The sequence below is a fragment of the Hemitrygon akajei genome, chromosome 11 (genome assembly GCF_048418815.1).
Source record: "Hemitrygon akajei chromosome 11, sHemAka1.3, whole genome shotgun sequence".
Classification (NCBI taxonomy): Eukaryota; Metazoa; Chordata; class Chondrichthyes; order Myliobatiformes; family Dasyatidae; genus Hemitrygon; species Hemitrygon akajei.
In genome coordinates, this window is record NC_133134.1 from 110560999 (window position 1) to 110583059 (window position 22061).

The following is a 22061-nucleotide window of genomic DNA, read 5'->3' on the forward strand; positions in this document are numbered from 1 at the left end:
GGCAGAAGTTGATTAGTCAGAGTACAAAAGGATATGGTGAGAATGCAGGAGATTGTGGCTGAGAAGGAAATGTATTATCCATGATGGGATAGAATAATAGAATCGATGAGCCAAATAGCCCATTTCTGCTCCTATATCTTATGGTCTTAAAATGAAAAATTCCTGTTGATACTGAACATTTGTTCTTCTTTTTCTTCTTGCATCAACTAATTGTAGGAATGTAACAGACTGTCAGGAATAATAAAAGTAACTCAGCACCTGTGACTAACATGGCATGGGGGGGGGGGGGGGGATAACAAAAAAAACATCAACATAAAGGCCAGGAAGCTCATCAGAAAATGTATCCATCTGAAATGTTGACTCCCTTTCTTTCTCCACAGATACTGCCCAACCTGCTGAGAAATTCTGAAGTGTTCTTATTTTACCTCAGATTTCCAGGGTGTTCACATTTTGAGACTGTATTGCAATACATGAATGACCCTTTTCTCTAGATTAGTTCAACCCTCCCACACAGACAACCCACAGTGCAGTTGATCATGTGGTTTTGGCTTAAGGAGGTTGCAGTCTAAAAGCCACAGTCACCCTTTAACATCGCTGGCCTTTCTGAAAAGGTAAAGTTATAAGATAAGATAGGTGGGTCTCATCAGCAAGAATGATGAGTCAGCTTACAGAGAGGAGGTGCAGCGGCTAACAGACTGGTGTAGAGCCAACAACCTGTCTCTGAATGTGAACAAAACAAAAGAGATAGTTGTTGACTTCAGGAGGGCACGGAGTGACCACTCCCCACTGAACATCGACGGCTCCTCGGTAGAGATCGTTAAGGGCACCAAATTTCTTGGTGTTCACCTAGTGGAGAATCACACCTGGTCCCTCAACACCAGCTCCATAGCAAAGAAAGCCCAGCAGTATCTCTACTTTCTGCGAAGGCTGAGGAAAGTCCATCTCCCACCCCCCGTCCTCATCACATTCTACAGGGGTTGTATTGAGAGCATCCTGAGCAGCTGCATCACTGCCTGGTTTGGGAATTGCACCATCTCGGATCGCAAGACCCTTCAGCGGATAGTGAGGTCAGCTGAGAAGATCATCAGTGTCTCTCTTCCCGCCGTCACGGACATTTACACTACACGCTGCATCCGCAAAGCAAACAGCATTATGAAGGACCCCACGCCCCTCATACAAACTCTTCTCCCTCCTGCCGTCTGGGAAAAGGCACCGAAGCATTCGGGCTCTCACAACCAGACTATATAACAGTTTCTTCCCCCAAGCTATCAGACTCCTCAATACCCAGAGCCTGGACTGACACCTTACTGCCCTATTGTCCTGTTTATTATTTATTGTAATGCCTGCACTGTTTTGTGCACTTTATGCAGTCCTGGGTAGGTCTGTAGTCTAGTGTAGTTTTTTTTCTGTGTTGCTTTTACGTAGTTCAGTGTAGTTTTTGTACTGTTTCAGGTAGCACCATGGTCCTGAAAAACATTGTCTCATTTTTACTGTGTACTGTACCAGCAGTTATGGTCGAAATGACAATAAAAGTGACTTGACTTAACTTTATTTGTCACATTGAAACATAGTGAAATGCATATTTTTGCATCAATGACCAACAAAATCCATCTTTCCAGAGGTCAAGTTTACATGAAGGAGTGAAAGGGCACAGATATGAGGCTTCTGCGCTATGGTCTGCTTCACTTTTACTCCCTTTCCAGTCTTCACTGGTGAAGTATCAACTGTTTCTTCCTTCCCATGTTGTCAGGATGTTAAATTCAGACATACTACACATCAGCCTGGTACTCACTGCATGAGACTGACGCTCAGTCCTTGAAGAAGGTTTGGGTCAACTGCATGTAGACCCAGAATGTTATTTCAGTCAAATACAAGTATGATCATCCAGTCTCTGCTCTGGTCTACCTGTCCAGTTTAACATCATGATTTGCAGCTTATATATGGTGGAAAACAGTATGTGCCATCTGCTCCAGTTATTTCACAGCACTTCAGTTCTGTTGGTTAATAGGATCTTGCTGTGTCTTTTCCCAGGACTGAACCTTTGAACAATATCTAAGCAACACACACAAAATGCTGGAGGAATTCAGGCAGCATCTACGGAAAAGAGTAAACAGTTGACATTTGCACAGTAGGGGAATTAAGGGTTATGGGCTCATCTCCACCATGGACAGATCAGCCAAGATGTTATTGAATGGCGGAGCAGGCTTAATGGACCAGACAGCCTACTCCTGCTCCTATTTCTTATGTCCTTAATGTTCGGACAAAAACCTTTAATCAGGACTGGAGAAGAAAGATAAGTTAGAGCAAGAAGGTGGGGAGAGGGAACGATGAAATATAAAGTAGGTAGGAGGTGAAACTGGGAGAGGGGGAAGGGTGAAGTAAAGAGCTGGGATCATTTGGTGAAAGAGATAAAGGGCTGGAGAAAGGGGAGCCTGATAGGAGAGGACAGAAAACCACGGCAGAAAGGGAAGGGAAAGGGGCACTAGAGGGAGGTGATGGGCAGGTAAGGAGATAATGTGAGAGAGGGAAATGGGAATGGGGAATGGTGAAGGAGAGTGGGGGGGGGGGCATTACCAGAAGTTTGAGAAATTTATGTTCATGCCATCAGGTTGGAGGCTATCCGGACGGAATATAAGGTGCTGCTCCTCCAACCTGAGTGTGTCCTTGTTGCAACAGTAGAGGAGGCAATGGATGGACATGTCGGAATGGGAATGGGAAGTAGAATTAAAATAGGTGGCCAATGGGATATCTCGCTTTTTCTGGCAGACTCTCTGGGAGACTGGCGGTCTCCCAATCTATACTGGAACTCACTGATACACAGGAGGCCACATCGGGAGCACCGGATACAGTAGATAACCCCAACAAACTCACAGGTGAAGTGTTGCCTCATAAGAACATACGAAATAGGAGCAGGAGTAGGCCCATTGAGATAATGGGCTCAATAAGATCATGGCAAGTCTGGCCATGGGCTTATTTCCACCTACCTGCCTTTTCCCCATAACCCTTAATTCCCCTATTGTGCAAAAGTCTTGTCTTAAATATATTTACTGAGGTAGCCTTCACTGCTTCATTGGGCAGAGAATTCCACTCTTTGGGAAAAGCAGTTCCTCTTCATCTCCATCCTAAATTTACTTCCCCGAATCTTGAGGCTATGTCCCCTAGTTCTAGTCTCACCTACCAGTGGAAACACCTTTCCTGCCTCTATCTTATCTATCCCTTTCACAAGTTTATATATTTCTACAACATTTCCTCTCATTCTTCTTAAGAATGAGTGGCCTCACCTGGAAGGACTGCTCGGGGCCCTTAATGGTAGTGAGGGAGGAGGTGTAGGGGCATGTGTAGCACTTATTCTGCTTGCAAGGATAAGTGCCAGGAGGGAGATCAGTGGGGAGGGACAAAGGGACAAGGGAGTAGCATAGGGAGTGATCCGTGTAGAAAGCAGAAGATGGGGAGGGGAGGGAAAGATGTGCTTGGTGGTGGGATCCCATGGAGATGGCGGAAGTTATGGAGAATTATTTGCTGGGCGCGGAGACTGATGGAGTGGTAGGTGATGACGAGAGGAACCCTACCCCTGGTGGGGTGGTGGGAGGATGGGGTGAGGGCAGACAGCTGCGAAATGGAACAGATGCGGTTGAGGGCAGTGTTGATGATGGAGGAGGGAAAGCCACTTCCTTTGAAGAAGGAGGACATCTCATCTCTGTTTTGGCCATTCTCCTTCATTGTGGCCTTAGAATCACTGCTGTATGCCTTTAAGCCACAGCTCAGAAAACAATGCTGCTGTAAGTGTCGTTCTAATCATTGTCGTAACCCAGTGGTAACCTTGTCTGCTTGCTTCACAGACATGCTTTCTTACCCACTCAATTTTGTGGACTCTCGTTGTATTTGCTTTTTGTTAATATTTGAAGACCATTGCTGTGTGTCCTTTCGTGGAAGGAATTATGTAGCCCTGATAATAATAACAGAGCTTTGCAGTTCAGCAGAACAGACACCAACAACACGTTCTTCTGCCTTTCATGCTCACACATGTGGTCTTCCTGCCAGTTAACCAACCAACCCACATGCCTTTGGGATATGGGAGGAAACTGGAACACCTAGAGAAAACCCATATGGTTATGGATGGCACCTGAGGTCCAGATTGAAATGTGGTGAGGAAGCAGCTCATGGCGTATGCCACTGGGTCACTTATCTGTAATAGTAGCCTCTAACATTTTATGTGATATAACATGTAATTTTGTCTGTAATTTCTCACCTTACCTCCCTCTTCGATACAGTTGCTATTCTCCAATATTGAGGGAATTTTGGAAAATTAACTATCTATAACAGACATCCCACCCTGCAAAAACTCATTTCAAAGAGGTAGTACCACCACCCCTGCCCCCTACAACCCCATATTCCCCCCCCCCCCCGGTCGACCTCCAAGGGTGTATGTATACTGGACATTTGATTATGAAAGAACACAACAATTTATTTGATCACATATTGAAACTATTTACACACACACACACAGTAGCTTCATCAACTGGCAGAGCTCTTTGAATCTCAACTGCCCTGTGCCCACAGATTTTACTTTGGACAGCTTCCATTATATATATATTATAATATTATATATATTAATATATTAATATATATAAATATGTACTTATATTTACTTATATTATCATGGAGTCATTTTTTAAAATTCTATTACAACTTTAAGCAAGTCTACAGGAAGTTTGGCCTCATCACATAGACGTCAATAGAGTAGCTCCTGAGCAGCTAGCTAGCTAGTTTAAATAACGTTAGCTACGCTAATGAACGAATGACACCTGTTAAACTCACCTCAACATGTCTTTTACAGTCATTTAACCCACCACGGGCAATAGAAAAGTCACTGTTGCAAACAGTACAGCGAGCAACACTGTCATTATTTTTGACCCCTATTAGGCAGGGGCACACTTTAGTGTAGTCTGGTTTTTGGAACACTCTGCCATGGTGCTGCAGGACATTAAACTGAACTGATGGACAATGAAAGAGAGAGAAAGAGGTCGATTGTAAAGGTCGCCCACAGAGAAAACTGATAGGTCTACTTAGCACAAAGAGAGACCAATCAGGATGCTCTCTCTGTCACTCTCTTGCTACGTCTGTCACTCACTCTCTCTTTCCCTCTCGCTTGCTCTCAAAAAAATCAATTTCCGGGATATTGTATATAATTTGCGGGCAAATTATATACAATGTGCGGGAGACTCCTGGAACTTCCGGGAGAGGTGGGATGTCTGCTATAAACATAAGAGATCTTGCAGATGCTGTAAATCCAGAGCAACCCACACTCAAAATGCTGGAGGAAATCAGCAGGTCAACCAGCATCTATGGAAATGCGTAAGTGGTCAACATTATGGGCATAGACCCTCATCAGGACTTTTGAGGTCCAAGCAGCTTCTTGTGATTGTAATTAGACCATTCAGCCCATCGAACATGTGCGCAGACTTAAAGGCTGAAAGTAGGCAGGGTGATGCTGCAGTGGCCGTCCTTGCCACCGCTGTGCGATAGGTGGCGCAGTAGTCGGAGGCCAGCGCCCATTCCGTTTGCATCATAACCCATGAGCGGCCTGGGCGAGAACAGTGGGCGAAGTGGAGCGTGCGCTGGGGCCGGGAACGTGTTCCGGGGCAGGGGGATGAGCGAGGAGTATTTCGGCAGCGCGGCGGACTGGGAAGAGCAGGATGGTTCCATGGTGAGAGACACCCTGGGGCTCTGCTCCCTCGCCCGTTTTTAAAAAAAAAGCGCGCTCGACGGTGCAAGTACGACTGGGGGGGGGGGCTGAAATTAATGGGGCGGGGCTTCGATCGCTGATTGGTCCACGTCGTGACTCAGCCGCGTGTTTTGTTGACGTCAGTGGTCACATGGCTAAGAAACACTGATTGACACATCGCTCCATCCCGCCTTCTTACTAATGGCACCTTTTTAGACGTTTATTCTTTCGCCAGTAGTGCTGCTATCTTTCATAGAGCACAGAAATATTGGGTCCACCATGAACTTGATGCCAAATTTCACTAAACTCCTTATGATAGATAGATAGATACTTTATTCATCCCCATGGGGAAATTCAACATTTTTCCAATGTCCCATACACTTATTGTATCAAAAACTAATTACATACAATACTTAACTCAGTATAAATATGATATGCATCTAAAATCACCCTCTCAAAAAATGCCCGCACGTAAACCATTATACCTCCATCTGCATATTCATATTGTGCAAAAGCCCCTTAAAATACTGTACCACAATTGTAGCTACTTCCACCACGCCCCGGGCAACGTATTCCAGGTAGCCGCCACTCTCTATGTAAAACTAAATTTGACTTGTAAATCTCCTCTAAACCCCACCTCACTTCAAACCTGTGTTTATCAGTATTCCAAATTTCCACCCTGGGGTAAAAGATTCATGACTATTTCCCAATCTATGCTTCTCAGAATTTTATATAATCCTGCCAGATTATCCATGAGATTCTGATGCTCCAGAGAAAACAATCCAGGTTTGTCCAATCCCTCCTTACAGCTGAAACTCCAATCCAAACAACACCTGGATAACTTTCTTTTGCACCTTATCCAATGCCTCCATATCCTTACTGTAATATGGCAACCAGAATTGCACACTATACTCCAAATGTGGCCTAAGCAAGTTCTGAGACAGCTGCGACACAACTTGCAGACTTTTATACTTAGTGCCCTACTGTTCCAGGTCCCTACCACTCTGTTAAAAAAAAATTTGCTTTGCATCTCTCCTTCAAGCTTTCTGCCTTTTGTTTTAAATGCACATTTAAGACAAATGTACTTTACATTTCTACCCTGGGAAAAAAATATTTCTCTAATGGATTTTCAAGTGATACTTTGACTTGTTGCCAGAAACTGCTGGTTAACAACTAATGTGAATTTGACAAGGAGTGGTCATGTCTGACTGACTGCATTTAATTCTTCAGAAACCAAAGGAGATAGGAGCAGTTTAGACCCCTCGGCCCCTCATGCCTATCCCAACATTTAATGTAGCTGATCTGCTCCAGGCGTTGTGACTCCCTCGTATAAGTACCCCTTGCCAACTTGTCTCATCTTTAAATAACATTGTGATCTTGTCTCCACAACCTCGAGATGAAATACCTACATACCTCTGTACTAAATGACTGCCTGCTTGCAATTACGACCCTATGTTCAAGACTCTTGCACCAGTAGAACCATCTCAGCATCCACCCTATCATGGTGGATTTTATATGTTTCAATATGATCATTCTCATTCTTTTAAGCTCCAAAGAATACAATATTTTCTTCAGTCATTTGACACATGACAGTTGGAAATCAGTTTACTGTTGTCTCGTGTTCTGTGATACAGTGAAAACCTTTTGTCTGCATGCTATCCAGACAGATAATTCCATAGCAACACATGTAAAACGCTGGAGGAACTCAGCAGGTCAGGCAGCAACCGTGGAAGTGAACAGCTGGCGTTTTGAGCCGAGACCCTACTTCAGATGATGTCATATACAAGTACAAAAGGAAAATAAAACAATGAAGAATATAGTTTTACAAACACAGAGAAGGTTAAATTTAAATGGACAATTAAAATGCAAAAGCCATTACAAGGTAGATTGAGAGATCATGAGTTTATCTTTATCATATAAGAGCTCTGTTCAAGAGTCTTTTAGCAACAAGACAGAAATTGTCCTTTGAACCCACTTTCATCACAGGACTGTGTATCTTATTGTATCTGTATCCTTTCTGAAGAAAGTGGACCAAAAGTTCTGAGGTGCGGCCTTGTCAATTCTCAGCATGAAGTGGGGATAGGGAGTTGATGAGCTGTGCAAATGAGATGGATTTTCACAAGGGTTTTGACAAGAGCCTGCATAGCAGGCAGGTCACAGAAGTGAAAGTTTGGAGATCCAGGGGGGATTGGCAAATTGGGTCCAAAAGGTGTTCTGGTTGCCAGTGGGGTTTCTCAAAGCTCAACAATTGGTCCTATAGCTTTTTATAATATATTTAATGATTTAGATCCACCCAGAGGGAGAACGTACAAGATACTTGTGGCCAAAATCAGCCAACTAGTTGACAGCAAGGAGATTTAGACTGCAGGAAGATAGAATAGTCTGGTCATTTGGGCAGAAAATTGGCAAGTGGAATTTAATTCAGATGTATGATATGATCCATTTGGGGAGGTGCAATGATGTAAAGGTATAGTAAATAGAAGGAAATTGAATGGCATGAAGGACCCTTGGAATGTATGACTATGAATTTATAAATGTTGCACTGCAGGTTGTTATTGGTTAAATTGACACATGGGATGCCATCCTTTATTAATCAAGGCACAGAAACTGCACTCAATGGTTAGACTGCAGCTTGAGTCTTACATACACAATGGATGAGAATGCTGAAAGGATGGAACTATATTTGTTCATTTGGCGAATGGAGTACAAGGCAGAAAGAGTGGGAGTAGTGAAGGCACCTCTATAGAATTGGCAAGACATTGCAGAGCTCTAAAAAGTAGAAGATTCTGGTTATTGTAGTGCATGATTTGCCAATGATTAGTATCCAGATGCAGCAAATAAATAGAAAAACAAACAGAATTTGCAGAGAATTGCACTCACAGGTTAATATTCTTCCAATTCCATGGGACGTTGGTGAAACTACAGTATATCTGACTACTTTATTGATCTCCCTTTTTAAAGAAGGGTATGTATGCAGTTGAGGTTTACTAAGAATGGGTCGATTTTACAGGAGTAAAAGAGGTTGGTTAAAATGTCTCAGACCCTGAACATTTTAAGACAGAGGAAGATAGACTGAATTATCAAAGGGGGTGGATGGGACTGAGGTCTCAGTTAGACTGGTTATCATTTTATTCTATGTTAGAGTAGAGGCAGAAGGGACCTGATGCATCAAATTATACCTAGCAAGTACTGATTCCATTGCCTGAAAATCGCCTTACAAATATTGATATGTTTTGTCAAATATAGACGCATTCCCAAAAGTTCCCTCCTATACTCCCTTCCACAGCAAAAACGGATGCATTGTCAGAGTATAACCTCATCCCCGGCAAATGCTGACAGGACGCTAGGGATCCCCGCCAAGTGCTGATTCCTGCCATGCTCCCTTTAACTAACACAGGTGGGACTTTGTAGACCCCTGGGCAATATGGATACATGTTCAGGTAACCCGACCCTATCAAATACTGACTCGTTGGTTGATCCCCTCCAAGGTAAAAACTGATACCCGAAACCCAGCCTCATGGTTAATCACCCCACCTAGTACTGATGGGTTCTTTGAGATGAGCCCCAAAATTGACACCAGTCCAGGTGAAGGTTCTCGGCCCAAAACATTGACTGTTTATTTTCCTCTCCAGATGTTGCATGATCTGAGTTCCTTCAGCATTTTGTGTGTGTGTGTGTGTGTGTGTGTGTTGCTTAACACATTACCTGTCCTTTGGGAAACCTACCCTATTCAAGGTCTGGTGATCTCTGGAAAATTCTGAGCTATTTTCTCAATCCCTTGACATAATGATGCATGTTCAGGTTGCAGACAGCAAACTCTGGCACATAACAAGGGACCTGTGAGAATGTTGCTTCCCTCTAAATCAGATGATGCTGAACCATAACTTGGAAACCAAGGGAGTTCTTTTATGTTATCTGAATTCCCCTATGACACACTAAAAAATCACAGGCAAATTCCCAAGTGCACCCTTTAAATAATGTAATATATCGGTAGAGTCGTCATAGAGACCAACTTAAAACATTGATTGAAATGGAGTCAAGCGTTTGTAGAATGCTTCAAGTACACATACACAGCTGTGTTGTGAGCTCCGTACCAATTTTACAGTGTACTGCTAATTTCTGCAATTTCCTTCACATTTCTTGTTGAAGAAGCTGATAGTCACATCGGGTATGATCGACTGTCTCTTATGAACGTCGGGAGTAGGCATTTCCCCACAATGTGCTGCCTTTTTTCCACCGGGAACCGCTGGTTACACGATCCGTGGGAGGCTCATTTATTACATCGCTGCTACCTCAGAAGTGGCGCCAGAGGTGAGGGAGAAGGGCCGGTATTCTGGTGAGGTTGAGACGGTGTGCTAAATGGCCATTGCTCCCTAGCATACTGGTGGCTACCGTTCAGTCCCTGGACAACAAGCTGTGCAAACTGAGAGCCAGAATCTCCCATTGGTGGGAAACAAAGGGAATGTAACGTTTGGTGCTTTGTGGAGATCTGGCTGATGGATGAGATACCAGATGACGCCATCGAGCTCTCTGTCCCTGTTCCGGGCGGGCAGGTCAAAAAACCTCTCTGGGAAGAGTAAAGGAGGTGAGGTATGCTTCATGGTCAATCATGCTTGGTGTGATCCCCGGAATGTACATGCCCTCAAATTCTTTTGTTCCCCGGATCTGGAGTACCTTGTGATGCAGGTTAGACTTTTCTGGCTGTCTAGAGAATTCATGACTGTTATTATCTCAGCTGTGTATATTCCACCGCAGGCTGATACTGACCTGGCTCTCAAGGAACTGTACGAGGCCATCAGCACCTTGGAAACTGCACAGCCAGAGTCTGCTTTCATTGTCGCCAGAGACATTAATAGAGCATCGCTGACTAATGTCTCTATGAGGTTTTGTCAACACATCCAGGTGAACACACAGGGATATATCATACTTGACCGCTGCTCCTCTCCCTTCCGCAATGCTTACAAAGTGCTCCTCTGCCCACCATTTGGAAATTCGGATCACTCCTCCATCTTGTCATAAGAGGCAGCCGTAGTTAAAACCGTCCACTGTTGGCCCGACCAATCAGTCAGTCTTCATGCTACAGGACTGCTTTGATGACATCAACTGGAATGTCTTTCGTGATGAGAATGTCTCCGAATTCACAGAAGGGGCCACGAGCTTCATCCGGAAGTGCGTCGAGGACGTTGTCCCCCAAAAATCAGTCAGGGTCTATCCGAACCAGAAACCCTGGACCAACAGTCCCATGAGTGCTGTACTTACCACGTGAGACAGAGCTTTCGCTGCCGGTAACCAACAGGAACTCAAAAAATGCAGCTATGATCTGTGCAAAGTCATCAAGGCAGCGAAACGACAATACAGGGACAAGATCCAGACACTCCAACAGCAACACACGCATTTTATGGCAAGGTCTGCACACCATCGCAGACTTTAAAGCCAAATGCAGTGGTGCTGTCAACATTGCTGCCTCTCTCCCAGATGAGCTAAATCTTTTTTACACTCTGTTTGATGTCACCAGCACTGAGCCCCCGAGGAGAGCCGCTGAAGTGACCTGCACCGTGGTCAGCTCTGAGGCTGAAGTACGCAGGCGTTTCCAGCAAGTGGACAGTCACGAGGCTGCGGGACCGGACGGCGTCCCAGGGCGGGAACTCAGGATGTGTGCGGCACAACTGGCAGGCGTGTTTGCAGAGATTTTTAACCCTCCCTCTCTCAGTGTAGAAGTGCCCTCCTGCTTCAAAACATCCACCATTGTCCCTGTACCTAAAAAGACTGCAGTAACGTGTCTGAATGATTGGCGTTCTGTCGCACTCACCTCAATAATAAGTAAATGCTTTGAGAGGCTGGTCAAGGACTACATCTGCAGCTTGCTACCACCCACACTGGACTTCCTACAACCAACACAACCGATCAACAGATGACACAATAGCCACAACTCTACACACCATCCTTACACACCTGGGGAAGGGGGATGCTGTTCTTAGACTACAGTTCAGCATTCAACACCATAATTCCTTCCAGGCTCGACAAGAAGCTCAGAGACCTCGGCCTTCACCCTGCCTTGTGCAGCTGGATCCTGGACTTCCTGTCAGATCACCAGCAGGTGGCAAGAGTGGGTTCACTCACCTCTGCCCCTCTGACCCTCAACACAGGAGCCCCTCAGGGCTGTGTACTAAGCCCCCTCCTTTACCCTCTGTATACCCATGACTGTGTCACCACCCACAGCTCCAATCTGCTAATTAAATTTGCTGATGATGCTACACTGATTGGCCTCATCTCAAATGATAATGAAGCAGCCTACAGGGAAGAAATTATCACCCTGACACAGTGGTGTCAAGAAAACAACCTCTCCCTCAATGTTGCTAAAACAAAGGAGCTGGTTGTGGATTACAGGAGGAATGGAGACAGGCTAACCCCTATTGACATCAATGGATCTGGGGTCGAGAGGGTGAACAGCTTTAAGTTCCTCGGCATACACATCACTGGGGATCTCACGTGGTCTGTACATACTGGCTGTGTGGTGAAAAAAGCACAACAGCGCCTCTTTCACCTCAGACGATTGAGGAAGTTTGTCATAAATCCCCAAATCCTAAGAACTTTCTACAGGGGGACAATTGAGAGCATCCTGACTGGCTGCATCACTGCCTGGTATGGGAACTGTGCCCAGCACATCTGTAGTTGTGAACATTTACAGAGACACGTAAAAAGGGCACGTAGGATCATTGGGGACCCAAGTCACCCCAACCATAAACTATTCCAGCTGCTACCATCCGGGAAATGGTACCTCAGCATAAAAGCCAGGACCAACAGGCTCCAGGACAGCTTCTTCCACCAGGCCATCAGACTGATTAATTCATGCTGGTATGATTGTGTTTCTCTGTTATATTGACTCTCCTGTTGTACATACTGTAAGTTACTATAAATTGCACATTCAGATGGAGATGTAACGTAAAGATTTTTACTCCACATGTATGTGTAGGATGTAAGAAATAAAGTCAATTCAATTTAATTTGAATGTATATATTCTTAAAAACCCTGTGGAATTAATGATACATACCCGGTAACTCTCAAACACCAAGATATTGTAACTACTGCTGGTGATGCCAGTGAATACAAAGCTCTGCCAAGGTTCTCCTGCAATTCCTCACAGTCTTTGGGTATTGACATACACCAAGGCATCTCATTATAACATTGACACATTCACAAGAAACCCTGTAAATATTGACCCAGGACACCCTGTATAAATACTGTCCCAGGAGAGTTTGTGTATCATGACATCCCCCACCCCTGTCACTCCTCCCTCCACAAATAGACACATTCCCAGGACATCCTGCAAATACTAACACACTTCCTAAGATCCCTTGTAAATATCTGCTGAAATATTCAAGCTATCCCAGCAATCACTTGCACATACTCATTCCAACTCAATGATAACTAGTGACTGCTGGCATCCTCCCAGGGATGGCAAGCAAAGATTGACATGTTGTTAGGGGCTAATTACTCCACTACTGTGGTGCTTCTGCAGATAAATAATTGTTCTCCCATGGTATCTTACAAATGCTGACAGCTTCTTGCAGATCATCTACAAATATTATCCTAGGGATCTTTTTTTATATGCTGGCATAAACTTGGGAATCATTTTGTAACAGTGACTCACTCCCAGAGGCATTGAGAAGTACGGATCTAAATATTATATACAGGCCACTCTTAGGAATACCTTTTATATTTCAGAAAAGCAAAATAGTGCAAATATGGTCTGAGATTAAAATAAGAAATGCTTGAGTGGGGACAGCTGCATGTGTAGGGAGACAAATGGGGAAGTGCAGTGGTTAGCTATTACAGTGCCCAGGTTCAATTCCACTGCCGTCTGTAAGGAGTTTGTACGTTCTGCCTGTGGTTGTGTGGGTTTGCTCTGGTTTCCTCCTACATTATAAAGACATAAGGGTTAGGGCATTAATTGGTCACATGGGTGTAATTGGGCTGATTGGGCCAAGGGACCTGCTACTTGTTGTATCTAAATAAAAATGAAATAGGATTAACATCTCAGATCAGTAAAATTGTATAAGAAGCCAATACACTGTGGTTCTGAAATATTGACCCACTTTAGAAAAACTAATCTGAACAATATCTAGGAAAATCAAGATAAAACTAAACTGATCCCCACTGACTGCTGCAAAAAAATTGACCTATTCCCATGAATGCTTTGCACATGTTGCCCTCTTAAACAGCAAGCTGAATTATAATTGCTCAAGGGTTCTCCCTCAGATACCAGTCCTCTCCTAGAGACGTCCTGCAAATGTTGGCTCGGGTAAGTGCTGTTGGGCTACATGGTGATGCAGCCATGTGCAAACCGCACGGGCTGCACCTTGAGTGGTTGTCTTCGTGCTTAGTGCACGTTCTTCTTGTGAGCATGAGGATTCCTTCTCAGAGACATGCAGGTTGGTAGGTTAGTTGCCCCAGTGTGTAGGCGTGTGGTAAAATTGGGGAGAATTGATGGGAATGCGGGGGTGGGGGGAGGAATAAGTAAGATTAATGTAGACGGGTGTTTGATGGTTAGTACAGACTTGGTAAGCCAAAGGGCCTGTTTCTGTGCTGTATGAGTTTGTAATTCTATGACGATCCTGCTCCCAGGTCCTGTATGTTTCCAGTTTGGAAATTATGATCGTATCTGTCTGAAAGGTTTCTTACATAAACGAGGTAGTTTGTCTCGTCTTGATGGCATTGTCTCTCTCAGGTGAATTATTCTGTGGTTCCAGCAGTTGTTGGTCTACGACGCCATTCTGCATGGTTATTCAGTGTTCATTTGACAAATAGGGATCTCACAAGGGAGCCTAATCCTGTTTCTTTTAGCAATAACTTGTCAATAGGTAAGCTTTTTCATCTTCTTGCTTTCTTTGATACTGCCTTTTTTCCTTCTTCAGAGTATAAGAACTTGCTCATGACGATGAACACTTCTTTTTGGGTCTGGAAGCTTCTAGTTCGGAATTTCTTGTATTTAGGGGAAGACCAGGAATGGGAAGGGATTCAGGAGGAGCACTGAGGTATTGTGTTACTGACTAATAATTTAATATCCCCACTCAGCATGATGACGATGAAGGGGATGGCGAAGACGATGCAGAGGTGCAACAGGAATGCCTACAGAAATTTTCCAGTAGAGATTACATAATGGAACCACCAATCTTCAACACATTGAAAAGGTAACTGAACCATGCGTTACTGGACAGGTCAAAAACACAGCTCTGGTGGGTAAAAGAGCATGGGAGGCAGGGGCGGGTTTGAAAGGAGCACAGAAGAATCTCTGTGAGTGTGCGAGATGGTCAGTTTAAAAGTGCTGTGAGAAACAGTCTTGGTGACTGCAAAGAGAGTGGGGCGCAGATTCCCTTTGAGTAAAAGAAGATGGGAAAAGCTCCAGTCAGTTTAAACAAGAGCTGGAAAGTTTTGGAAAAAATTTGTTCAACATTGTTAAAACATTAAGTAATCTACTAGTACTGATATTTTTAAATGTTAACCTAATAAAAATTCCAGACTGGAATTTTTGCTGGAGGAACTCAGCAGGTCAGGCAGCAATTAAGGAGAGGAATTATAGTCAATGTTTCAGGCTGAGAACCTTCATCAGTACCTTTTTTCAGGGTCTTGCATCTTTCAATTAAATCCCCTCTCATTCTTCCAAACTTCAGAGAATTTAAGCTTAACCTTCTAACCATTCCTCATAAAGAAAACTTATTCTAGTTATTCTCTGAACCAATTCTATTGCATTAATATGCTTCCTTAAATAAGTATTGTACCCAGCTCTCTCGAGGTGGTTTTACTGATGCTCAATAACCAAACCATAAGTTCCCTAATTTTGAATTCAATTTCCCCAGCAATAACCGATAAAAATCTGTTAACTTTATTACTTACTTGCTGTACCTTGTCAAAGCCTTGATTTTGTAATGCCTTCTGTCATCTATCTGAGAAACGACTTGTAACTGCAATGCAATATTTTTGCCCTTTTGGCCTTAGTTTGTACTGTTTAGTTTTTGTAACTTGTAGTTTTTTAAGCCACGTGCTGCACTGCTGCCACAAAACAACAAATTTCACAACATCTGTGAGAATCAGAATCAGGTTTATTATCACTGTTGTGTCATGAAATTTGTTTTATGGCAAAATGTATATGACAACAAGAAGTATATCTAAAAAAAAATAAGTAGTGCAAAAATAAAGCAAAAATAGAGAGGTAGTGTTTGTAGTTTCATTGTCCATTCTGATATCTGATCACGGAGGGGCAGAAGCTGTTCCTAAAACATTGAATGTTTATCTTCAGGCTGCTGTACCTCCTCTGTGATGGTAGCAATGAGAAGTGAGCATGTCCTGGGTGGTGAAGATCCATAATGATGGATGCCACCTTCTTAAGTCATCACTCTTTAAGGGTGACCTCAATCGTGGGGAGGCTAGTGCCCATGAATCACCTTTTTCTAATTCTGTGTATTGGTGCCTCCGTAGCAGACGGTCATGCAATCAGTCAAAATGCTCTCCACGACGCCTCTGTAGAAATTTACAAAGCGTCTTCAATGACGTACCAAGTCTCCTCAAGCTCCTAATGAAATGTATCCACTGGCATGTCTTCTTTATAATTGGTGGCGTGGTCAGCACAGGCAACTTGTGTTCAATTCCCGCCACTGCCTGCAAGGGGTTTGTACGGTCTCCCTGTGGCCGCACGTGTTTCCTCCAGGTGTTCTGGTTTCCTTCCCACTGTTCACAGATGTACCGGTTGGAAGGTTAATTGGTCATTGTAAATTGTACTGTGATTAGGCTGGGATTAAGTCGGGGGATTTCTGTGTGGCGTGGCTTGAAGGACCTGTTCTGTGCTGTATTTCAATTGGGTTTAGAATAAATCTTCAGATATGCTGACACCCAGGAATTTGAAGCTGTTTATCCTTTCTACTGCTGACTCCTCGATGAGGACTGGTGCGTGTTCTTCTGACTTCCCCATCCTGAGGTCCACGGTCTATTCCTTGGTCTAACTGCCAAGGTTGTTGTTGTGACATCACTCAACCAGCTGATCTGTCTCAATGATAATAAAACTGTTTCTGATTTATTTTGCCTATTTATCTTTACGCTTTTCCCCTCATTCCAAACTGTTGACCTTGTGTCATCTCCCTTAAATGCATCAAAAGCTGCCTTCCTTGAAATCATATGAATTTGCAGGATCTCAACATGACCACAGTGTGGCACCAGACCTTCAGCTATTTTATGCACATAAGATTTTCAGTCCTGATGTTTAACGACATCCTTTCTGGAGCTGTTGCATGAATGAAAAGATTTTGTCAAATTTAGAACATACACATTTCAGGTTAACTTACAATTGGAAATCACCCATGTTGTTTAAAAATGACTTAATGGATGATCTAATAACTTTGCAGAGTTGCTGTAAGCGTGCAAACTATGAGTTATATCAGTTTTTAAATTCCAATCCTGCTAAATTATTCCTGATATAGCTTATCAGTCAGCAGACTGAGAAAACTATTGTGTCCATTTTTTGCTTTAACACTGCTTTTGATATGTCAGTATGGTCACAACTTTTCACTATGGTGGACTGTGTTTTTTTATTGTTCTAATTGTGCCCTTTTAAAAATTGAGTATTATTATATTCTCCTGAAGTTGTGTATCTGATGCTCTGTGCCTGTAATGCATTAAGTTTTTCATTATACAGTGCATAAATGTACCTGAGTATAGGACAGTAAACTCAACTTTGACATTGTTCAAGGCTGCCTAGACCAAATGGATCTGAGTGTTACGATTCTAGGCTGTATGGGATATGATATTGACTGACCCTTTGTCCTGAATGAAGAGATAGTGACTAACCTGGGTGGTGTCTGCTCTGCTTTCTTAGGTACTTCCAGGCAGGTGGTTCTCCAGAGCATGTGATCCAGATGCTGTCTGAGAATTATACAGCAGTAGCACAGACTGTAAATCTGCTGGCAGAGTGGCTTATTCACACAGGTAAACTTTGGTTAGCACTTGTTAAACTGGGACAATCAAAGTTTTGAAAATGAACTTTGATGTTTTGAGTACAACTCACTAGTTTTGTGGAGTTATTAGATTCTATCCAGCATGTCTCTTTTTTGAGTCGATGTTTTGCTTGATCTTGGTTACAGTGCTTTCAGCATTTGAGTGCATGTTTTAATAGGGCTTCCGGCACAGACCTCCTCTTCCTTATTCAGTCTTTGAGAGGGGAGTGAAAGGACGGTGCAGATAGACTGCACGTCACTTTTCCAGTACGGTGTTTCTTTCTCCCTCTCCTAGCTCTATCCCCAGTAGTACACTAACTGTGTCAGATTAGATGATTCCTTACTAGAGTGTACTGCTCTCCTTGTTGTGAAGTAGGAAGCACACAATTCAGCAGTAAGCCAAACTTCACTCACCTGAAAATGGCAGCCAGAATATTGCATTCAAACTTCAAGCACTCTATTTGGGCAGCATGCACACATACAATTGAGTAAGGAGTAAAACGGAGAATGAACCAGAAAAAAACTATGAGTACCCTATTGCAGCAAACTTAAGTCACACATTCATAAGAAATTAGGAATATATGAATCCAGATTTACATGTTAAATATCCAAAAATTATACACAAAATGGGTAAACAAAGTTTTAAAGTATGCAAGAAGATTAATACAGAGCCTTGGTCTTGAATGTGAAGTTCCAGACGAAAGTGTCTCAGTGACATTGCTTATTTGTCATGTGTGATTTATTTGATTCAAGTAAGATAGTGGTGCATTCAGACGGAGTGGCCTCACCAGGACCAAACAAAGATGCTTTTTGTCCTTTTTAAAAGTCTTTTTTTACAATTGCAAGGCAATGCTGGACATTAAGAACTTAAGTACTGCAGATATACCCCATTGCTTGTTGATTGAGGAGCTGGACTTGGTGTGGATAGTGTTGCTGCCTGCTGCAGAAAGACTTTGGAGTCGATGCGCAAAAGTGACGTGCAGTCTATCTGCAAGTGATTGCTTTGGACCCTTTTCTTGGGATTTTGCGGTGTTCATTTCTCTCTATCCAGCGCTGAGGCTGTGGACTGTTCTGGCGGCTGTCGTCTCTGCGGTCCTGTGGCATTTTGCCCCACTAGTGTGGTGAATGAGATCAAGGTTTGGGCCTATTCCAGAGAGCGGATCTAAGGACTTAATCTGGTTCAGAATGCTGTTATTTGCTTCTGTTGGAAGATTTGCTTCTTTGCACAGTGGTTATGGTCTTTATTTTTTTTAAATTGGGTTCTTTGGGTTTCTTGCTTTGTGGCTAAACAGACAAATCTCAATTTATACATACATTGATAATAAATGTACTTTGAATCTTGGAATCTTGAATTGCTATGCTTTTCTAAAAAAACAGTAAACGCTGCAAACAATGAGCAGGTCAGGCAGCGTCTACAGAAAGAGAAACAGATTTAATATTTATGGTCAAAGAGCTTTCATCAAACTATTTTGTTTGTATGAAATCTTTTAGCTTATATCACTTTCTCTTTTAGGAGTGGAACCATCACACGTTCAGGAAACTGTGGAAAACCATTTGAAGAATTTGCTAATTAAGCACTTTGATCCTCGGAAAGCTGATTCCATTTTCACAGAGGAGGGGGAGGTACTTTTCTGAATGTTTTTCCAAAAGTAGGACATTCACATGATACGTACTTAAAAAGCATTTAAATTTGATTTTTGTTTGCCCTTGTGATCATTGTACTCGTATAATTCTCTAGCACACGTGTACTCTTGTCCACTTGGGGAGGTTTTGCCTGGTTCCATCTTTCCAGTCAGAGTGGCTTCTGTTCCCAGTTCCACACTGTTACCTGGCCCTTTCCTTTTGCTGTGCATACTTCTCAATACATGCTGTGGCCCTCGCTGAGATCATCTAAAAATACAGCATCAGTTTCCACGTGTCAGCATCACCTCTGGACCTCAGACCACCCCAGTCAGGTTACTTACTTGACTTTCTGCACCAGTGTAGACCAAAACCATTATTTTTGGACCCCGCCATAATCTCCATTCCTTGCCTACTGACCACTTCCCTCTATTGTGACAGATTGGTAAAGATGAACCAGGCTCTTTAGAGTCTTGGATCATTAATACTCTCCTTAAGATGAACCTTAGACCACTTCCAAGCCATTACTAACATTCCATATTTTCAACTTTATAACTGTGCAGTGTGTCCTGTCAGTTTATCTCTTGCTGCAACCCGTGTCCTTTTTTCTCATGACCATCCAACGTACTTCTGGCTAGTCCATAACCTCTAGCCTCTGTGAACATGAGGCCTAGGTCCTTGGTTTTACCTAAACCTGTTCACACTGTGTGATTAAACAATACCTGGATTTTTTTGTTCTTGTTTTGAAATTGCTTCATTTTACCTCTGTAAACTCATTAACTGATATCTCTGAAACATCTCAGATCACTTTTATTCTCCATTTTGGACACTCAGACAGCCCCAGGCTGCTCATTCCTAAATTCATTATTCCCTATATGGGATGCAAATGTCATAGGGAATTTTATATCACCTGAGGGGTTTATTCATTGATTGACAAAAATTAGTTCTTTTACTCTTTTATCTCTTATCACCTCAGCTCTCTGGAGTCCATATCACACTGCTAGCCCACTCAACACCACCCTTCAGAATGCTGGTTCATTAGGGTGCTTTAGATTTTTCAATCCAAAGACTCAAACAGCTATCTACCATCCCACTAAGAGATCTGCTTGGGTTACATGATGCTGACGTTCCAATAGCAATCAGTGGGTGATCCCATTACCGCATAGTTTGGTATGGAGTGAAGCAATGGGGTGATGTGCAGATGCTGCCTTAGGGTTGGTGTTGGCCAGACGGGGGGGGGGGGGGGGGCACACTTAGTTCTGAGACTCGGGGTTGGTGCGGTGACTGTTGCCGTTGTTGGAGACTAGAAGCAGTTGCTCCATGTGTTGATAGACCACTTGGATCCTATGGCCTCTCTGCTTCCTCTAGGATATGATGGATGATGCTGTCATATGCTGTCTTGGTCTTGCTACGTAGTTCTCCCTCGCCTGGACATCTGGCCACTGCACATTGCTGGCTGTCTCTGTCCAGCCTAACGCATGTATTAATGAGATTGCTTTAACCGTTACACTGCTGTGGAAACATAATGGAGTGGTGAGCCCTCACTGGGTTCCCAGCATAACTGTGTCCATGTTAGGGATTCACAAGTGGTTCCCGACACAACAGGGCCTTTACACAGCTGTCTTTATGCATGCAGTTGTTCCCCAGGCTTGCATTTAGGAGAGCATGCATTTAAGGTGAAAAGGCTCAAGTTCAAAGGAGATGTGCAGGGCAACGGAGTGATGAGTGCCTGAAATGTGCTGCTGAGGGTGGTAGAAGCAACACAATAGGGACATTGAGGAAGCTCTTAGATAGATGCATGAATGTGATCAAATGAAAGGATATGAATATTGTGTAAGCAGAAGGAATTAGTCTAGTGCACACTTGATTACTAATTTCATTAGCTTGGAATAACATTGCGTGCTGTTGGTAAAGGGTAAAAGTTCCAATATTCTAATAAGACACCTTGTGATGGCTAACTGCTGCAGTTTTGTAGTACAAAATGTCTTTGGACTTCAGATTTTCTTAACAACTTTTATCATTTATGTTGTGCCTGACCTGAGGTTGACACTGACTGCCACAAGAAGTGCGATAACAAAGCTGACTGAACTGCAAGGATCTTTATTGCCTTAGTTTATCAGGTTCCTTCAGATTTTACTGTAGTTTAACCATATCTTGGTGAATCTCCTCTTGCATGTTTTCTTTGCACTTATTCAACTGTCAGAGAAGACAACACGGTTGAGTAAGGACTTAAAAGGAAGCAAAGTGCAAGTTGTTAACCTACTTGATTATGCAGTCACAGATAAATTCCCAGAAAAAAAAACAGATTATCAGTTGGAGCTGAATTGACCTGTGGCCTAGTGATGATACCTCAAAGTTCAGGAATCTGGGTTTGACCCTGACCTCAGGTGCTATCCTTGGGGTTTGCACATTCTCATTTTGACCATGCAGGTTTTCGGCTGGGTGCTCTGTTCCGGGTGCTGATAGGTTAATTAATCACAGCAAATTATCCTTTCATGTACGTGAGCAGCAAAAGAACCAAAAGGGGAGTTGGTGGGTATGTCAGAGGGAACAGTTTAAAGGGGGGTCCCTGTTGGAGTGGACCAAATGGACCAAATTATTTTGCCTCCTGTGTTATAATAATTAAATGTACGTCTTTAGAGTGTGGTTCAATTCAGGACGTTTCTCTGTCATTTAACTGAATCACATTAATTTGATGTATTCTGGTTTCACTTATCAGTGAACATAGTTTA

General features: G+C 43.2%; 1 protein-coding gene across 1 annotated transcript in view; it reads left to right on the forward strand.

Annotated features, from left to right (window-relative positions):
- The first annotated feature begins 5555 nt into the window (after positions 1-5555).
- nelfcd (negative elongation factor complex member C/D) overlaps positions 5556-22061 on the forward strand; it is a 95628-nt gene continuing 79122 nt past the window's right edge. The window contains exons 1-4 of the mRNA XM_073061506.1: positions 5556-5707; positions 14801-14916; positions 17592-17701; positions 19223-19332. Of these exons, the coding sequence (XP_072917607.1) occupies positions 5576-5707; positions 14801-14916; positions 17592-17701; positions 19223-19332 (468 nt within the window). The 5' untranslated portion in view covers positions 5556-5575. The remainder of the gene's footprint in view (positions 5708-14800; positions 14917-17591; positions 17702-19222; positions 19333-22061) is intronic.